The 21411-nt window shown below is 37.0% G+C and overlaps 1 protein-coding gene across 8 annotated transcripts in view; it reads right to left on the reverse strand.

The window, feature by feature from the left end:
• The window catches only part of LOC114467080 (microphthalmia-associated transcription factor-like), a 38296-nt gene extending 17155 nt beyond the window's left edge, over positions 1-21141 (reverse strand). For 3 of the 8 annotated variants that reach the window (XM_028453099.1, XM_028453103.1, XM_028453098.1), the window contains exons 1-3: positions 11660-11777; positions 7184-7421; positions 64-129 (exon numbers count right to left, since the gene is read on the reverse strand). In XM_028453099.1, the coding sequence (XP_028308900.1) occupies positions 64-129; positions 7184-7421; positions 11660-11769 (414 nt within the window). In that variant the 5' untranslated portion in view covers positions 11770-11777. Of the gene's footprint in view, positions 1-63; positions 130-7183; positions 7422-11655; positions 11778-20934 lie in introns of those variants that run through there. The other 5 variants (XM_028453105.1, XM_028453102.1, XM_028453100.1 and 2 more) reach the window with 4 other exon arrangements.
• Between the last annotated feature and the right edge of the window lie 270 nt (positions 21142-21411).

Genomic DNA, 21411 nt, shown 5'->3' on the forward strand with positions numbered 1-21411 from the left:
CCTTTTTACTGTGTTGTTTTCAGGGAGGACACAGCAAACAAGACGGCTTGTTGTCTTACAAACCCCTATTTTGTCCAGAGATTGGCCTGAGTACCTCAGCGACACAAAGCCCAAAGATTCTGAGAAACTCTGCAGAAAAAACACAAAGTGTCTTGATGTATAAAGAGGGAGGACAAAGAGTGAGCACAGAAAGACAAGAACACAGCTGTAGATAAAGATAGACTTTTTTGCATTCTTACTTGGATACATTAACAGGAATGCCCCCGTTTACTATGTGGGCTAGAAGAATGGGTCACTTTGTCTGGCGGTTAAGCTGCTAACTTGCTCTGCTGAAGGTGCAGACAACAACTGTGATGCTAATGCGAGAAGCTAACTTGTAGCAAGCTGTGTGTGGTTGGCTTCACCTCAGTCTTTTAGGTCGTAAAGGTAGGTAAAGCATTGCATGAATAATTGCAAATTACTTTATGGTTGGCTTTATGAGATCAAATTGACCACCTACAGGAAGGTAGAACATTACACTGTTTCTGCAGGAAATAAAGGGGATAATTGTTTTAACAGTCAATGGAAAGACACTGTGGCTAATGTTTTTGCACTAAACGAGAGGATGTTGTGATATGAAATGATGCTTTCCATCAGGTGTAAAATAGTACTGACATATTGTACTCAAGTAGAAGTACTGTTACTTGATTGAAAGTGTGCTCAAGTACAAGAACAAGTAGGTCATACATAAACATTTATTTTCGATAATAAATCTTGCCACGGTTCCCTTGCATACAGTAAACATCTCATGTCTAAACTTAAAAAGGAAGAGATGAAATCTTGCACAATCGGAACTTAATTTATTTTCCACAAAGGGATCTGTATAAAATAAAAGGTTTGTCAAATTTACAATTCTTTTAAAAATAAAATAACACCAATTAATTTTTTTAATTCTCAGGCTCTAAGTATAGCTGCATTCATGAACTCTGAAACTGGTGTTTTACGTTTAATCTGGTTGATTGGTTACGATGTGATGCATTTGTATTGTTGTCTGGTCATTTCATTTTTTTGTAGTTCCACAATGTCCGTTGATCATTTTAAAACAAAAAAATAATAATTCACTCAGTAACGGTTGGGTGTAAAAATGTAAAAAATTACTTTACTTCTTTTAAAATACTTCAGAACAAGTAAAATGACTGATTTAGAAATATACTCAAAAAAGTACCCATAAGCAACTCAATTACAGTAACATGAGTACTTGTACTGTGTTACTTTCACCTCTGCTTTCCATTGATATCATATTTCACATTTCTGTGTGGCATCCACTTGCAATCTGGTCACGAGCTGCACTCACTGTATAATCCCCAAATAACTTCCATTTTGTACCAGGGTTGAAGAGTACTTTGTTCTTTTAGATCCTTTGTAGGGTGAAAAAAAAATCCAGAAATCATTATTTAACCCTTTTAGGAAGTTATCCTACATAAATTTCAAAGCAGTGTGTTTTTCTTTTTTTCTCCCTCTAAAATATTCTGTGGCATGAAAGCGGTGAAGGCTAATTACGAGCATTCTTCACTGAATTAGCGTTTGGTGTGTGGTAAGGCTGTGCTCGCCTTTGTCTTGATCCCTAAACTGATCCCGTACTTATTCCTCAGAAGGTCAGAGGTCACTTGGTTAATTAAGGGTCCAATCAGTCTTTAGATAAACTCATCTGAGCTTAATGTTTGCACTTTTTGAGGTCCAGAAGCTCTGCCTGGTACCCCCTGAGTTAATCTACCCACAGACAGCAGAGCAGGCTAACCCAGCTCAACAGCGCCGAGCTGGAAAGGAACATTTAAAAGCTTCAATCAAACAAGAATGTTTGTAAGCTGTGGCTGAAGCAGAGCAAGTACTTCAACTGGATGTGTTGTACACTAGGCGAGGGACGAGGGTGTCCTAATGTTCTCAAAGAACTGCAGATCTTAGCAAGCGAGCATCCTTTAAACCAGTGGTTCTCAAACTTTTTTGGCTCCTGTACCCCCTTTGTCTTATTTTTGAATCCAAGTACCCCCTTTGTCTGACTATAACATTTTGCTTTAAAAACTATTTAAAAACAACTCTAGAGCACAATGATAAAATGATCTCATTTAGTAAATAAGTGGAGAGAAACAGTATTTAGTGCAGTGGTTCCCAAACTTTTTTGAATCATGACCCCATTTTGATATCAAGAATTTCTGGTGACCCCAAAGACATTTTTTGCTTGAACTAAATTTGCAAGTGAAAGTATAGAAATACAGTTGTTTAAGATTCTGTGTTTTTTTAATTAAAAAAAACAAAAAAAAAAAACAAAACAAAAAAAAACAATAATACAGAAAAAAGAACAATAATTTAAAAGAATTCAAAAATCTATTTAAAATTTTTGAAAATGTCAAGTGACCCCATTTAAACTCCAGGTGACACCACATGGGGTCCTGACCCCAAGGTTGAAAAATACTGATTTAGTGGCTCCTGAATACAGATTTATTTCTATAGTTTTTATCATTTCCAGTCCTATCACACCTGAGGTGGGTCCAAGACTGAAACTTTATTTGTTAATCTCTCTCTCTCTCTCTCCCTCTGCAGTGCCATCGTGTACCCCTAGGGGTACACGTACCCCCATTTGAGAAACATCCGGTTAAACCAGTGGTTCTCAAACTTTTTTGGTCCAAGTACCCCCTTTCTCTTATTTCTTTGTCTGAATACAACATTTTACTATGAGAAAAAGCATAATGATGGAATGAACGAGTGATACACTTTTTAAAGAATCAAATTTTGTAAATAAGTGGAAAGAAACAGTAGTTAATGCCTCCTGATTAGATTTATTTCTATAGTTTTTATAATTTCCTGTCACTCCCTCCTGATGTGGGACCAAGACTGACCCTTGTATTTTCAGTTCATGTTTTAGTCAAGATTATTGTGTGTGTTTTTGGTGTCATTTTGTGTATTTTGTTGTTGTCTGTCTGTTCTTTTTATTATTCAGTATATTTTCCCCTTATTTTATGTGTTTTGTTTGTTGTTTTGTGGGCTGCTGGTGGTATTTAGTAGGATTATCATTTTCAACTAGAAATAAACATAAAACCCCAAATTTTTAATGCTTTCATTTGTTAATTTTCCTCTCAAGTACCCCCTGTGGTGCCATCATGTACCCCCATTTGAGAAACACTGGTTTATACCCGTGGTTCCCGACCTTTTTTAAGTCTTGACCCCATTTTTTTAATATCACAAATTTCTGGCGACCCAGAGACTTTTTATCATGTTTGTTATACTGTGTTAGAAATACAGAGTAGCCACTAGTATCAGTGCACAAAGTAACAATAAGCGCCAGCTCAGATGTTTTTATACTGCATTTTATTTTAACGAGATTTTAGATTTGAGAAAGTGTCATGTTTTCTTATGGAAAAAATAAAAAACAATATATATAAGCTTTTTGAGCCTGCCGCTTCCTGCTCTGAATATCTGTGATATTATGTTTTTTTTTTAATTGTGCAAAATAGATAAATAAAAATAAATAAATTAAATTTAAAAAATAAAAATAAAATTAATTTCTTTAATTTTTTAATGTAGAAATTTAAAAAAATAATTTTAATAAGTTTTTAAAATTGCATTATGACTAGACATTTCAGGCGACCCTATTTTAATTCCAGGCAACCCCACATGAGGTCACAACCCCAAGGTTGAAAAACCATGGTTTATACTGTACTGCTGAGCAGGAAAGTTTCAGTTTGGACAACAATCAAGCTGACAAATGATATTGCAGTTTTTGGGTGTTTTTCTCCAATAATATATTAAACAACCCATTATTACCTACAGGCCACATGTTCTCACAGATAATTGCATTCATGTTTAAACAATATTTACCATTGCAACTATTTGAAGAGGACAAGTATATATTATACTATACAATGTATCTGGGACAGTAAAGGCAACTACACTTGCTCAGAGTTGAGATCCTGCATTAAAAAGGCTGGATTTCCCTTGCAATTGATTGAAACCTCACTTATCAAACATGTGGATCGATAGTCACTCCAGAACTACTGATATCATCTGGGCTGTGTGTTTTGTTTAAAATAACAGAAATGTACTTTTAAGTACTTATTTCCCCCGTGTACCCCTTAGCCTTTATTTCTTATCGCAAGTACCGCTTAGCTCACATTATACATTATTATGTACAACATATTATTATTATGTCCAACATTAACCTTGAATTCAGGCCATTTTATTCACTTATTTCTGATGTTTTGCTTGTTTTAAAATTTGAATTTCACCTTTTGGTGTATTTTAAAGAGTTGTGCGACAAATTATTATTGGTAGATGAGAAAAAAGTCTGTGCATGTTAAAAAATAAACTGACAAATGTGTCTGTGTACCTCCTGAGAGGTGTTCAAGTACTTCTTAGTCTAGGGGTCCACGTACCCCAGTTTGGGAATAATAGTGATGAAACATTTGATCTGGAATCACATAAATTTTTGTGATTAAACTTAAAATAACAAAAACACACCGGCTACAGTTTAAATCAGTTAAAACTGCTTATTAGAAACACAGAGTACTGCTTTAAGAGTCCAAACTTTTGCCTGTACTCCAAAGTGTTAAAAACATCACCATATTTAATAATTTCTTCTGTTAGAGGCATTTGCAGAGAGCAGCTATATGACATACTGCACCATGACCTATTGATAGATACACTCACTTTAAACAGAATCAAACTTAAAGCAAAGACACAAAGAAAGTGTGATGAAAGTTTGCACATCTGAACTTTTCATTCAACAAAACTGAATTAGAGGAAGAATTCGAACAAGAACCAGTTGTAACCTCAAATACCCAACATAAATTCCAACTTAGTCACCTATTAGCCCACTTACCTTTATGCAACATAGCCCAACACATTTATACCCCTATTCTATCAAAGTAACAAATAAGACAAACAGCAACACTTACCAAAATTCCCAATCAAGAAAAACCCTTCAGATACAAAAAGCCTCATACACCAAATCTCAGCGTTCTCCTGTCCGTCGGACCGCCAGCGAATCAAAGCTATGAAAAGATGTGAATGTAGCTGAGCAAATAGGATTAAAGATGGCTAAATCCAAATGGCTGGAAGCACAGCATGCATTAAAGAGGAATTCTCTCAGGAAAGATAATCCCCATACACGCATTTTAACACACTTCACTCACTCCCCACTTTTTTTTTAACCACACAGTCATAGTAAAACCACTGTCTGCACACGAGTCAATAATGTCTATAAATATAAATGGAACACTCAGACTGCAACAATGACACATCAACTCCAGTGCACCAGTGGAAACTACATACACTCTAATAAAGCCAATAAATTGCTGATTATACAATTAACCCTCCTATTATGCTTGCGGTCAATTTGACCCCATTTAATAGTTATCATTCAAAAAATTATAGTTGACTTTATTTTTTATTCCTATTTCATGACTTTTCCTAATTTGATGGGTATAACTGATTAAGCATAGAATTGACATGATGATAAATTTTCCCATGTGCTGAACAAATCTTGCACGCAGTGGTGTTCCTATGGGGTCAATTTGACCCCAAGCTGTTTTAGCTGTGTACAACTTGTCCGTCTGTGTGTGACTAAGGCCGAACAATTAATTGCATTTGCGATATTAACGCAATAATGTAAAACGCGATTTTCTAATCGAAAAGGATTTTTGAATTTTTTTTTATATTTATTTTAAATGTTTTTAATGTACTTGTACTGTCCTGTTAAGTTCAGTGAGTGTTTGAGAAGTGCAGTCCACATGTTTACATGTTTCATACAACAATAAGTTAGTTAGATATGTTGAAGAGGTAAAGCCACAGATTTGTTTGCTTTATTCTTGTAATCTGTGCTTTAAAATGTATATTTTACATGTATTTAAAGTTTAAAATAAATCTGAAATTGTTTATTATGAAACAGATTGATTTATTGCTTGTGTTCATTGAAAAATACATGACAAGATGCTCTTGAAAATATAATCGCAAGTCAAATCGCAATCGCAATATTGAGGAAATTTATTAGTAATTAGATTATTTTCCAAAATCGTTCAGCTCTATGCGTGACCCATGTGTGACTTTACATCCCCTAATTTTGTTTTGATACATGACATTTTGTGTCTTTATTTGGGGGTCAGGGATTATTCCCGCAAGGTCACTGGTAGTTCATGCTAACTGAGGGAGGAGCAAACATATAAAAGGTTGCACGGCAGTCCTATATCCCAATCATTCCTCATTATGCTCTGTGTTTATTGCATTCTGTACGCTCTCTCCCTCGAGGAAAAGGTTTACCGTCAATGAGGATTTTTGAACAGCTCTTTCACAGTGAAAGTGACGTAGAGAGGAATGTGTCTGAAACTTTACAGTGACAAAAGGAAGATAAAAATAAGTGAATACATATTTTAATAAGAGGAAAGGATGGGTCACCAACATCAATCAATATGGTTCATTCTGTGAGAAAAGATTTGGATGAAAGATTTTCAAGACTAACTCTAAAACTGAAAGTTTGACCTGAGGGTGGCGCTGCAGGAAAAGTCATATCATCACCACAACCAGTAGAATTCATACTAGGGTCTCAACAGCTTCAGTCAAATTAATTTCAAGACTTTTTAAGACTTGTTATTGCCATTTGAAATTAAATTTAAGACCAACTTCACAATAAAAATTCCACATTTATTACATTAAAGGTAATTGTTTTCCAGTGTCCAGTTTTCGTTAAATGTACATTTACCCATGTTGATTCCACTGTCATGATTATGCAATGTTGCAGAAAATTATGTTTGAATGTTACCATTTATTTTGAAATGTCAGACTAACTACAATCGTAAAATCATACTTAATGTGTGTTAAAATGTAAGACTTCTGATACAATGATTTAAGACATTTTAATGACAATTAAGGCCTTATTTTTAGATTCATTATTTTAATGCCTTTTAAGACTTTTTGAGGATCCGCGGGAACCCTGCATACTCTTGTGTTCATTAATGTTGTCAGTAAATGAGAGGGGTCAAGGTTTCATTATCAAGGGGTTATTTATGTATGTATTCAACAAATTAAAAGTGTCTGACACAAAAACTTGGTCAACAATTTTCTGAAAATAATTTTCCTGAGGCAAATATCCCTGGGGTCAAACTGACCCCAAGGCTAAAATATAAAGGAGTGTTAAACAGTGTTTGTAAAGGCTTACCTTTAGCACCTCCATTGGTACCTGCGCAGCAGGTGGTAGGCTGGTGGGGACGCTGACATTGATGGCAGGTGTTTGTGCTGCTGTGGTCTGTGGATACTGGGAGGCCTGCTGCCTCTGCTGCTCCCGACGCTCCTGCTCCTGGAGCTGCTCCCGCATCAGCTGCTGCCGCAGGAGGATGCGCGATGTCATGCTTGAGGAGCTCAGCTGGGGCTTGATGGGGCTGTGCTGGTCGGACGGGCTTCAGACGACCAGGGAGAGAGAAAAAAAAAAGATAAATAATAAGGGCCGATTAGAAAGGTGAGGTGAAGAGAGGCGAAAAGGCCAAAAGTGATAGCAGAGAGGGTAAGGAGAGTTCAAATGAGGAAGGAGAGGTCAAGCAAAAGAGACAAGAGGAGGGGGGAAAGATTAGCGCCAAAGGTAGACGTTAGAACTACATTTTAGTATTATGAAAGGATGGCTAAAAGGCAGAGATCAAAGAACAGCACTCAAGTAATTGGCTTTGACCACGAATACAACCCATTGCTGTCAAAACATCAGCCGGGAATTGACTGTTCTGCAATCTCTGAACCTTTAAAAGAATCACAACTGATCCAGAGTGTGTGGAAAAAATAAATAAAAAAAGCACAAACCTGCTTTTGAGTGTGCAGTCAAAAGCACTAATTACAGTTTGCCTCCCATTTTTCACTTCATATAATGATAACAATAATAATAACTAGAATATTTGCATTTCCTGAAGAAAATGCAAGAGAGGATGCAGCTGCTGCCCCACGTCGCAGTACACAACATGAGAGAATTCAGAAGATCCATCCATTCGTTCCACTCTAAAAATGAGATCGGAGCTGGAAAGTCAAAACAGTTGAAGATAGAGAAAAGTGGAAGATAACAGTTGAAAGACAACAGACAGCTGAATATTCCAAAAGTCAAACGTTTAAAATCGGTTAAAAAAAACGGGCGAACAGCTGAAGGGAAAAAGTTGAAAAGGGGATTTCCCTATTAAAATGAATGGGAGCATTAAAAAAATTTTTTTTTTAAATTGCTTTTTTTTTTTTTTTACAAAAGTTACAAATTGCAAAAATACAAGCATCCCTGTTCTGAATTTTAGACGTTTTAATATCTTAATTGTGAAAACCGCTGAAGGAGGTGAAAAGTGCCAAATCTGCAACGGATAGAACGTCCGCCTCACAGCAAGAAGATCCTGGTTTCAAGTCCTGGATTGGAAACTTGGGTCCTTTCTGTGTGGAGTTTGCATGTTCTCCCCATTCTGCGCAGGTTTTGTACGGATTCTCCGGCTTCCTCCCACAATCCAAAAACATGAGTATTGGGTTGATTGGAGTCTAGAAACTGCCCGTAGGAGTGAACGCGAGTGTGAGTGTTGTCTGTGTGTATGTTACCCTGTGATGGACTGGCTCCCTGTCCAGGGTGTAACCCCACCTAACGCCCAATTGAAAGCTTGAGATAGGCACCCCTGAGGCAGACCCTTGTGACCCTGAAAAAAGGAGCAAGCGGGTCAGAAAATAGATGTATGGATGGATAATATTAATAAGAGTACTCAGGAAGTGCAAACCTCCGCCAAGTTTAGAGGTGCAAAGTCACCAGCAGGTGGTGCTGCAGAACCAGCCAAACATCCACATAATGCTCAGAAACTGTTCTGGATACTGCATCCACAACATCAGCTGGATCATCTCCAAAATAAAACTTGATTTTCCTTTTGACATTGTCTATCAGCTCACCAAATTTCATTTAAATCCGTTCAGAACATTTTGAGATATCCTGCTAACAAACATCCACCTAAACAGATGAATGGACATATGGATGAACAAACACCGGTGAAAACATACTCTGCCTCCTTGGCGGAGGTAATAATATTAATAAGTCATCAGTACTGTGAACCTGCTTTCGCAATTTAACAAATCTAAATGATGAAACCCATGAATTTATATTTCCTCGTAACTTCACACGTAGTGATAATTTGGCAAGTGCCTTCAAATTTCTTTTTATGATTGGTGCTGTATAAATACAGTAATTTAATTGAACTGAACATATTGGAGGTTTGCAGTAATAATTTACAGAAAGAGGAACATTTTCCTGAAGCGGCTGCTTCAGTTTTCCCACTCTCATAAATTTAGACGCCTGCTCCCCAGACGGAGCCGTGCAGTCCTAAAATAGAGAGACTCTGCTGAAGCAGAAGTTGTCGGGATGGAGCCTTCATTGAGTGAGTGATCCTTTTGATGAAAACGTCTGGCCAATCCAGCTGTGCGGTAATCGCACTAATTAGCCGGCCGAGTCAAACACAACATGGATCTGCTGTCTGCTCGTTTTCTATTGAGTCTTTAACATACCATTATTCCTGGACATATGCAATATTGTTACATAATACGCAACCCACCCAAAGGAAGAATGTACCATAAAACCAGACACAAAAAACAAACAAACAATCGTATAGAAACACAATATTTCAATATTTTTTTTTTATGCACTTAAAAATGACTGCAGACCTCAGATATATTGTCAAAAGTGCAACTTTATTGCTATGATTGTCCTCAAGAGTTAAAATGCATAGAACAATCCCAAAATAAAAAGTAAATGAGGCTCTGTCATTCAATAATTTCAAGCTTTAACCCAGGTTTAAACAAAAGTAGCTTGCATTTTCCAATTAAGAAATCACATAACTACATATTCTATAACATATAACATTACAATTAAAAAAAATAAACTTTTCCCTTCGCATCTCAGCATAGCGCAAATAAAAAATTGAACATATAGTCAAAAGGTAAACAAATGTAAACAAAGAGGGGGCTGGCTCACATCGGAATGCAAAAAGTCCTTAAAAACTATGGTGGGAAAAAAGAAAAATATTTTCAATTGTCTTTCATAATCAATGTGCTTTAAAAAAACTTGCAGCGTCCCCTCGATGTGTTCGTCGTCCCTGGGCGGGCTACACCCAGTGCTGCTTCTATTCCGGGTCCTTCTGGCCTGGGGTCCGGGCCCTGCTGGCTCTGGGCCAGCCGGCGGGCACGGCTCTGGCCGTCTGCTGGGCGTGGGCCTTGGCTCCACTGCTGGGGTCTCGGGAAGGGGGGCTGGGTGTGGGGGTGGATGTTGGCGGGGGTCTTGGGGTTGGGGTCGGTGGCGGGGTGCGCTGGGTACTCGGCTCCTTGGGGCTTTCTCGGGTGCGTGTGTGGGGGCGGTGGCTGCCTCTCGGCTTGGGATCTTGGGGGCATCAGGGGGGCTGCTCGGCCATGGGGGGTGGCCTGGGGCTCCCTGGCCCCCACTCTCTCTGCTGGCCTGGCTGCATCTTCGGGCCCATGGCAGCGCTTGGGTTTACAGTAGCGGTTTTTGCACATACATTGGTATACGATGCACTGGCATGTCTTGGGCTGTGGGATAAAACTCGTACTGGGCTTAACCTTAGACACATTGATCCCAAATACCAGTTCTAGGTATCCTCCATTGAAAATGTAATCTAGTGGAACCAAATAAGCACTATTATATTATTTGAGTTAAAAACATAAAAAGTCTCGCAATTTTGCACATAATGAAAAAAAAAAAATCCAAACATAAAACTATCAGCTTTTCTTTTCTCCTGCTACAAAAATAATTGGAACACCTCTTGCTTTAGTTCAACATGGGATTTTTAAATTGACTATAAGTTTACAATTCTTTCCTGAAAGTAAAGCTCAATTTAATCAAATGGATAAAAAGCTCTTTTGTTCTTTCTAACAGTTCCACGAGTGTGTGTGCACAAACTTCTTTAACATCAACCAAAGAAAATGTCAAAAACAGCCCTAGTTATGATTCCTCTGTATCTACTACAGCTCCTCCATCAGACGAGTCCCAAAATAGTTAAAATAGTGAGAGCTGAGGCGATGATCCAAGACAATCCCAGTAGCTTTTCATTCACAAAAAACTTGCAATTCAGGAAATTTGATTAAAATCAATTCACCCAATAATAAAAAGTGCATTTTATTTTACACCTTAATATTACCAATTCAAAGTGGTCAAAAGAATACTTATTTGAAAAAAGACCAAAAATTAGTACCATTCAACATGAGGGAACAATGCTATCTATTTTTTACTGGGTTGTTGTTTTTAACTTTTGAATCAACTACAAAAATATTAACTAAATAATTTGAATTCTAGTAATGAATAAACTTGTTTAGTAGTTCTTTCAGTTTCCACTTTTTACAAACAGCTATGAGGGAACAATATAATCCATTTTTACTGGGTTTTTGTTTTTTAACTTTTGAATAGAGTACAAAAAGTGGTTTATACACATTTTCAATTGCAAAAACCAAGAGATACTAAAAAAAATATTATTTAAATCATTTAAATTCTCGTAATGAGGAAAATTCTTCAAATTAGTAGATCTTTCAGTTTCCACTCTCTACAAACAGCTATGAGTAATCTGTGGTGTAGTAGTACACACACCAAATCCTAAATCATGCCTCCATGCACAGTGAGAACAGGCAACGTACTCACAGACAGTCAAAGGAGCGGGGTATGTACACTTGCACTCCTACAGCCTCCATGCTTGTTTGTTTTTGTTCCTGAAGGTGCACCACCCGCCCTTGGGAACCAGTGAAAGTCATGCTGGCTGTTGCAGAGCTGAAAGTGTGTCAGAAGGGGGAGGCGCCGGCCCCGGCCCCACAATCTCCAATCGCTACACAGCGTCCCTCGCACAGGACCGGCCCCTGCCCAGAGGAGAGGACAGCGGAGGAAACACGCTGTCCATCAGCACACCCACACAGATACTGTTTCATTTGGAGGCATGTGTCAACGTGTTATGTGGACATCCTACGACTAAGTAGATCATGCTGTCCTTTGGAAGTATTCTGAAATGCTCAGCATGAGGAAAAGAATGGTTTAACTATGCAAAAAGGCATCGCTGCATGACAGAAATTCAATTACAAAGACAACGTTTTCATTTATTGAGAAATGTTTTCATAAATTGTACTTTGATCTCCTGACATGTTTTCACTGTGAACTGCCAGTCTTCTTCGAGGCGTCTGCTGATTGCTTTGATGTGTCCTTGACTTCCACGTAATAATTGCAGCAGTTCTTTTGTTGTGTTTCGTTTGTCATGTCTTTGAATAATATGTTAAGGTTTCGTTTATTCAGACAACAAGGACACATCAAAGCGATCAGCAGACGCTTCTGAAGAGGACTGGCAGTTGACAGTCGAACATATTAACATATTAAGATTTTAGTCGAAGACTAAATCTGTTACAGATATAGTCGACTAAAATATACAGGATAAGGATAACATCAAACTTTTATGGGATGGTCATAATTTCAAAGCATGTACATTTAACTGGTGCATTAAAATGCTTTCAATGATTCTGGCATGCTTAATTAATTAATGGCTACGGTAATATTATATCACTGCAGCAGGAGTGTCTACAAACTCACACCTAGAGTTATTCAAAAGAATAACTGCAGTTTTTACACGCACAGCACACAAACACACACACACACACACAGATTGCAGCAGCTATTTTTACAAGTTATTTTATCTGCCATTGGAGTAACGACAACAACCCTGTGGGGGTGAAAACGTATCTTGTCTTGGGCCAATGACAGCAACAATGAAGTGGACAGTTAAATACAATAAAAGACGTGTCAGGAAAATTTTAAAGCAACAAAACCACTGACAAAACATTTAAACACAACACAAGTATCAGTAGATATAGAGTCTGGTGTGGGAGCAGCAAGTTAAGAAATGCAGGTGTTGTTTTTAGTCGAGTCACTGCTTTAACAAGATTCTGTAAACTGATGAATATTAATCTGAGTCTCTGCACTGTCAGTGGGATAAATAACATCTCTGCAGGAACATGAGTGTGATGATAAGCTGTCACGACTCGATCAATGCATGGAGTCAGACACACGCAGGGAAAAGAGTTTCTGACACAATTAAAAGTTTAAAACCAGATATAATCAATTTAAAGTTGCTGGAGATGCTAATTCTTTATCAGATAAAGACATAGTGTAGGCTTTAAAAATCAGTAAATCAAAGATCATTTGCTCAAAAACAAAAAAGATGTAAACGCTTGAATGTTTTTTATCTCCACTCTCGTATTGACATTGTTGTAAAAGTTTCATGCATTGCAGTGTTTTTACTTCGTTCTTACAGTGAGGGACTTGACACGCTTTTTGTTCTGGTTTATTCCCAGTATTGCCCGTGATATCACCTCACACATCGTGATGCATTCAATTTTGCCCGGATTCAGATCTTTCCATGCAAGTCCCACAATAAACATCAACCAATTGTTTTGCTTCAATTATCAGTCCGTGAAAACACCAGAAATGTGTTGGGATTCAGAAAGTTACTTGGGCAGAGTTTTTGGGACAAACAAAAGACGTCACAGAAAGAATATGTTTGCAGTAGAGATCAAAATCAACTTTCGAGCAGCAATTTCAAATTTTTATATCATTTTTTTCTAGCAAATAATCTTTAATCCATATAAACAATCAATATGAATAAAAAATGAAAATACCCCTACACTGCAAAGCTTTGGGTAGGACACTATATGTAAAACAACAACAACAACAACAACAACAGTTTTATAGAGTTTTGTGTCAATGACATTCAATCTGTACTTTTGCAATAATGTCAAATCTACATATAAGCATGGATGCGTCCTGACCCCTGCAATGTGATAACATTTACGCCTGATGGAAATAGTATAACAAGTTGAGGATGTTTAAGCCTACTTTAGGTCTCTTACACTCAATTCAACTGTCTATCATTTGCCACATAGGCGGGTTTCTATGTGGCAAACCCGTCTATGCGGCATAGACACATAGACGAGTGTGTCTATGTGTCTATGCCACGTCACGATACTACGTGTAAGTATGCACACGGAGCCAGGCTGCAGAAAATCTCACATTTCTTATTGTTTAAGCAGAAAAATTAAATTACAAGGAGTTGTGCCATACAAAGCGACAAAAGGATGGATGGAAATTGTATGACATCCTGATGGGATCTCATCCATTTGCCAAAAAAAAAAGATTGTTAGTATGTACCCTGAAGATACACTGGGCTTCTGTAGGAGATAACTGTATATACAAGTCGTGCTATATTTGGACATATCCATTTGTCACTGGGAATATTCTATGGGTCTGGTAGTTTCTTAGAGTAACTGAGGATCTGTTTATCAGTTAATCAGCGCATTCTGAGCTGATTAGGTTGCTGAAATATTTGGTCTGAGTCATGTATGTCTCTATGACCTATAACGAGCTATCAGATGTGTAGTGTTACATATATTTACAGTGACATTGGCGGGTATTATTGGTTTTTCTAATAAATGTTGGCAGGCCGTAAAGAAGCATCATTGTTCACTTATGGATCTTATGCAGAGCAATTTTTCTATGAACTGACATTATATTGCAATAAAGTATGGGAGAATTTACAAACAAAACAGCAACTACGTTGATTTCAGCTCAGTCGGAAGCAGGCTTTTGCCCCCTGGTTGCACGCGTACCTAGCATTGTGTGTACACAAGTAACCCAACTATAAGCAGCATGTGATGGTGTGATTGGACAAATAAACGACGTATTAAAAAGATAAACCATATTGAATAAATTGGCCAGTGAGAAAATATCTTAAGCAAGTCAGATACTAGACCGACAGATAAAATCTGTATCATTCTTTCTCGAAAAGAATCAAACCTCGTCATTTTGGTAATGTAACCTTTTGTCACACTGCAACTCGACAACAAAACACTGACTATTCAGTAAAAATGAATAGAAACCATTAACAATTACAACAGCTTATCTAAAAGATAAACCATCAGCCAAATTTCTCAGAAATGCTAAAGTACAAGCCTCTCAAGCATCCAAAGAGATAATTAGGTAACCAATAATTACTTAAAGATGATTTATCCTCAGCTTTCCTCACTCAGCACATTCTTTTGTTAATAAACTGCGGTAATGGTACAAAATGGAAGAGGATGATCTTGTCTTCTTCTACACACTCTAATGTGAAGGGAGAACAAAGCAGTTGTGTGTTGCTTTACTTCAAGGGAATGACTTGCATTGTGTCAGTATTTAGTAGTAATAAAGAACATTAAAAAAGGCTGGATTTAGATATTAAATATTTAATATTCTTTTTAGATATTAGGTGAAATCAAGAAGATCATTGAATGAAATAAAAAATTAAGGAAATCTGAAGCATCATTAGTGTAGAGAGCTACAAATTCCAATTTAGGGGATGAAATCAAAGATCAAGTAAAGAAGACCTTTATTTTTCTTATATTGTTGCAGGTCCTGCTGATCACAAAAGGAGAAGACAAAGATCCCTCATCACAATAACTGATTACCGGTAACTGATTTATCAGGCATAGTAAAAGAAAAATTCAGTACATTTTTTTAGTGTACATGCAACCAAATTCATCCCACGGAGCCAAAGAACAGTAAAAGTAAATCTTCTTAACTGCGGGACAAGCTGTCCTGACAGTATCCCACTCAGGCCGCTGCAGCTGTCCCCGTCATTCACACCCTTAGTTTCTCTTGGATCACAGATGAAAGTCGTTGGCCTTTGGCAACATCTTCTGTGCCTTGGTATGAGTACGAGTTGCTCTTCTATAAGCTTCAATCACCTTTATGGCCAAACTGCACACTTATGTCTCTGACCTATTGCTCTGGGATTCTTTTCACTGAATAAATCATGTTAAACAGAGAGTGAGCCATTTGATTGAAAGTATAAAAATTAAAGTGCAGACATTTCCTTCACAGGCCGATTATTTTTGCTTTTTACTAAATGATTTGGGGCTTTTTTGTAGCCTGTAATCTAGAAATAAAAACAGAGAAAAATATATATGATTTACAATAATGTTATTTATTGTGAACATTGTCCTAATGTGCTGTTTATTCTTAAAGAAGTATAGTTCTTGTTTGGATTTGTTTTAAACCAAATGGAGCTGTATGTAATTTTAAACTCATTATGAATGAAAATATGTTAAAGCCCATGATTACTATAAAGAGTTAATAAAAAGTAGTAGTTACAGTAGGTTATGATAGCTCATAATTGTTATATTATTACATTTGTGCAGATTCTTTTTCATGACAAAACATCTCTAATTTGCAACTTTTTAGCTGTGCGTTGTGTTGTAAGTGGTATGTTATATGTTGTCGAGAAAAAAGTGGGGAAACATCATCTTCGAGCAAGGAATGTGGTCACAACATTTTTTGAATGATTTGTAAATTGCGATCACTTTAACGTTGGGTGAAAAGAAGGTGTAGAAAAAAAAAAGAGTGGAACTCAGGGCTATATTTAGTGAAAGTAAGAGAATTTTTATACACACAATGTGAAATGATTGGGACTAAAGGAATTAGTAGTCACAAGAAAACCACTTATCAGTTAGGGTAATCGGAAAAAATGGCATTCGTTTTCAAAGTGGTGGGGACTGGGACAATATAGAAAGATACGATACTGGTCCCACGATAACGAGACAAGATGATATTCTGGGAAAAAGAAATAACCAAGTCATATCATCATCACGACATTCTTCAAAAACTATTCCCATTCATGAACTTTGCATAACCAGTTTTTCATCCAGCAATATCGGGATACCACTCGTACTACGATGTATCTTGTGACAATTTAATTTCGCAATATCTTGTCACATGATGTATCGACTCATCCTCATCCTTACTAATACTCAAGTCTGACAAGAGTATGTCGTGCATTTCTATGATGCATTGCCAGCGGAACGTAAAATCGCCCTGGGACTAATTTCAAGCTAAAAATCAAACATACCCTTTTCAAAACAAAAGCATCTCTTCTTGTCTTCCATTTCTTTTTTTAACATTTTTGTAAATAGGGCTCTTGTTTTGAAGTTAACCGGAAGTTATGTCAGCCGCACAATGACGGTTCTCTGAAAATCTCCAAAATGTTGTCAATAAATGTGTTTTCCTCAAGTTTTATGGATGAAATGACCACATGTTAATATTCTACTGGGTTACCTTCTCGCTTAAAATGCTTTCTCGCTTAAAATGCTTTCAGAACATGGTGTATCAATATCGAATCGCAATCGAGGTTTTGACTACTGCAGTTACGTAACCTCAAGAGGCTGAGGATTTTTTCTTCTGTCTCTGGCGTTTGAGTGATGTTCACCAATCAGAATGGTGGAAACTTGCGATCTCAGGTTCAGCTGGAACAGATTAAAGGTCTGAGTTTCCATAAAGCAGATCCTAAAGTGTTTAGACAGACAGACACTCTGTGATTCCTCCAGAAGAGGGAGCTGTCCACATAAAACCAAATATTTTTGAAAGTAGATTAATGTGTTTTGTTCTAATGTGGGGCAATTTGAGCAAGAATATGTTGTTTGACTGTCTACAAGTAACATTACTTCCTTCACTCATCCTTTTAGCAGTTTATGAATTTAAATGTATGAAATATAAAAATCGCAAATTGAATCGCAATCGCAATATTGGTCTGAAAAATCTCAATTCGGTTTTGAGTCAAAAATGTGCAGCCCTATTCAGAACTTTCAAAAGTGGTGAATCAACCGAGATATTTAGCATCAGTGTGCTTCAAGATTTTGTCCTTGCAGGTTACAAATGCATCTTGGGAAACTTAAAGGTATACTTCAGTGGGAACGGTCATCATCCTAACTATATGATTGATTGATTGCATGCCCAGCCCACAAGACAATGACCTAGAGATATACTTATAGTATATAGTAGACATACTCATTGAGTTTGTAGTGCATAGTACAGAGTATGCCATTTTGAACACAGCCCAGGTTTAGGTTGAGCACAGTTATATGTCGAAAGAAATGAGGTCAGCTGACTATCTGAATTATATACTGAATAACCACTGCCAGGTTATTCCATCAATGTATTTCAAGATGACAAGATGACAATGCCAGAATGAATCTGGCTCAAATTGTGAGCAAGTGGTTCAAGGAGCATGAGACGTCATTTTCCCACATGGATTGGCCACCTTGGAGTCCAGACCTGAAGACCATTGACGAAGAATTCACGCAGTAGTCTGAATTTCCCAACATCAATACAAGATCTTGGTGAGCAATTAACTGAACTGAAATACATCGTGGTGCAGAATTGCAGAAGCTCATGGAAATGATGCTCTCGCAAACGCTTGCCTTAATTAAAGCAAAAGTATTTTTTGGCCAAGCAGTGACTGAAATATTTATAACAGAAGTCTGTGCTACTGCATAAATATCTACAAACATAACCAAATTTAGAAGCAGTAATAGCCTAAACACGGATGATAAGTGATGATTTCTCTCTATCTGATAATGAAGAACATTCAAAGTTACGAGTATTGACTAACTTGCCCCAGACTTAAAAAATCTCCCTGGAGTTTATGTGAAGGTGTGAACAAACATTGCCCCAAATTCACAGTTTCACATTTAACACATCCACTGCTAAATTTACACATCTTATTTACACCGTATTGATGACTAGTTTCACTGCTTGTCTCACATCTATATTGGGAACAAAAAGTCTGCCGCGTTGCCTGCACCCTTCTGCATGGTCTGTCACACTCATTGGAGAATAAGTGAGATAACAGGCAGATCTGTGAGCGCTGAGGTGATATTTTGTCATACTTAAAAAAAAAAAAAGTACTGATTTAGAAACAACTGGAGCAGCGTTTGTCAGGCATCAAGCCAGCAAATAATCGATTAAACTCTCATTTTCACAACAATGTATCACACTGCACTCATTGTGACATTATGCTGGGTCATCCTCATGTGATGGGAAGAGGAAGTGGGTTATGTCCAATCAAAAAACAAAGTTTCCTAGAACTTATTGTTGTTTGCACCTCTTTTATATGAATCGATTTGGTCTGAAATAAAGTTTAAATGAAATTAAAATAATCAGGAAGGGCTGAAATGTAGTAGAATTGTGGAAATATCGAGTCGAATCTGATATTCTCTAAATCCAGCCTCAGACTCTGCTTATTATGGTTATTAACAGTATAATGACGCCTCACAAATGAAGGAACTGAGGGTTTTAGCTGAAGATATGTAGAAGTGGGTTAAAGTTTAGGGGACTTTTTTTTCTCTTTCTTTTTTAAAGATGAGAGAATTCTCTGCAGTGTATTTCAAAATGCTAATAAAAAAAAGACCTCAACAATCAAACACAAAGTCTACCACAAAATATTAAAAAAAAGATGTACAGGATGAAGTTTTTAGATTGTAACATCCATCATCTAGATCCATTTTCTATACCAACTGATATCACATACACACATTTACACTTTCATCTATTTAATACGTTCGAAATAAATAAATAAATAAACTTTTGATTGTAACACTGGACAGACCTGGACATGTTGTCACACTCTGATCCAATAAAGCCTCTCTTGAGCCCTGATTGGTTCCCATGGCCATTTGACACAAGCACAAATTGGTGTAAAATAAAGTAAAAATGTATTATTATTATTTTGTAAACTGCAAATAAAGTTAATAGTATTACAGTGCATTTTCAAAATGTTGAGAAGCACACAGAATATGGTTTGTTGTGGTGTGTTACACAAAGCTCAAATAACTAAACTCAGTTTTTTTTTTTTTTTTAACATAAGAGTAATATTATATAGCAATAATATTAATATTATAACAGAAGTAAACTGTGTTTATTATCAAAGGGAGAGTAAGTGGGGACTCGAAAAGCATCTTCCTGTTCCTTTTTAGACGCATTAAATGCTTTCTATGGAATTGTATATACACGTGAATTGAATTTTGTTTGTCCAAAATTAATAAATGAATATTAGCCACACAAAAACTAATTCCACTGACAGTATACTGGTTCATTTTCTTATCCATCCATCCATCCATTTTGTGACCCGCTTGCTTCTTTTTTTTCAGGGTCACAGGCGTCTGCTGGTCGGTTAATTCATATATGCATCATAATTGTAATATATATATATAATACAATACAATTATGATGCAGTACATAACCATGACTATTTTAATACTACATTATGATTGTTTTGAACAGTGGAGCCCTGTTCCCTTCAACCCAGTACATACAGACTATCAAAGAAAAGGTGAAAGGTCATGACTACACAGTCAGACATTCAGGGAGGAAGTAAAGCATCAAAACATGTATAAAGAGTTTTGTTTTTTGTTTTTAAGTGTTTGGGGCAATTTAGGTGGGAAGTTTTTTAGAATCACGAGACAAACTTGACTTTTTTTTTTTTTTTTTTTAATCTTTTGGGCTGAGGGTTTTCATTTTAGTTCCACTTCAGCACTGCATTAATAAACAGACTATGTGACCTGATTTGACCCAACTAACATAACAATATTTGTCTTTGTGATAATGTAAAGTTTGACATTATATATTTGTTTTTTGTTTACACATCAGACACCTTCAAATAACTTATAGATTTGATTTTTAAAAATAAATTTAAAAAATAAAACAAATGACTAGAGTTTCTCCCATGCTACCAGTGTTTCCCTGGTGAGGCACAGAGGCATCATACTAAACTGTAACCAGTCTATACTTTTATAAAAAAAAAAAAAAAAAAAATTAAAAAAAAAGAAGAGGCCAATATTAGAAGTTGATGTTGACAAGACAACACCCATGAGTTGCATAACTTCATGCCAGCAGGATAACCATAAGGACCCGTGAGGCGAGTTAGTGTGAGCTCCAGTAACATCAGTGAGACAGGCAGCCTCTCACATTAAAAGGACGGAGTCACAATCATCACACAAACACCAAAAAGCTCTACTACAGCGTGGGAAACATCAAGTCATTAAGTAAGTGTCCACAGCCGGAATACTGACCTGCTGTTCAGGGGCTGACTCTTCAACTCGTAATACGTTTTTGGCTCCTCTTGGAAATCCTCTCCAACCTCGAAGTCGGGAACTATCCCCGATTCCGACTGCATCTCTGCAGCTGACAACTTTTCGAAAGCTGTGAAATAAACTTTAAAGAGACGGGGCCGGTGTTTTGTGCAGCCGTACTTTCGCTCAGTATCACCCAACTGTCAACGCAAGCCGCCTCTGTCCAGGACCCGGAGCTCTGTAGTCCTGCACACTAGCAGGGGACAGCGGAGTCAACGAGCAGTTACACGCTTAAAAACTACAAGTACCAGAGTGCATTTCGATATAAGCGTCACCATGGTTCTGATTGGCCAAGGTGTCCGAAAGGATATCGTCCTGCTGCTGATGAAATAGGAAATGTTAAATTAGAGTTTATGTTTTAACGCATGGAATCCTTGGTATGCATACTTTAATTAAAACAAGTAGCTTACTTTAAAT

Source organism: Gouania willdenowi, chromosome 7 (genome assembly GCF_900634775.1).
Source record: "Gouania willdenowi chromosome 7, fGouWil2.1, whole genome shotgun sequence".
NCBI classification, from domain to species: domain Eukaryota; kingdom Metazoa; phylum Chordata; class Actinopteri; order Blenniiformes; family Gobiesocidae; genus Gouania; species Gouania willdenowi.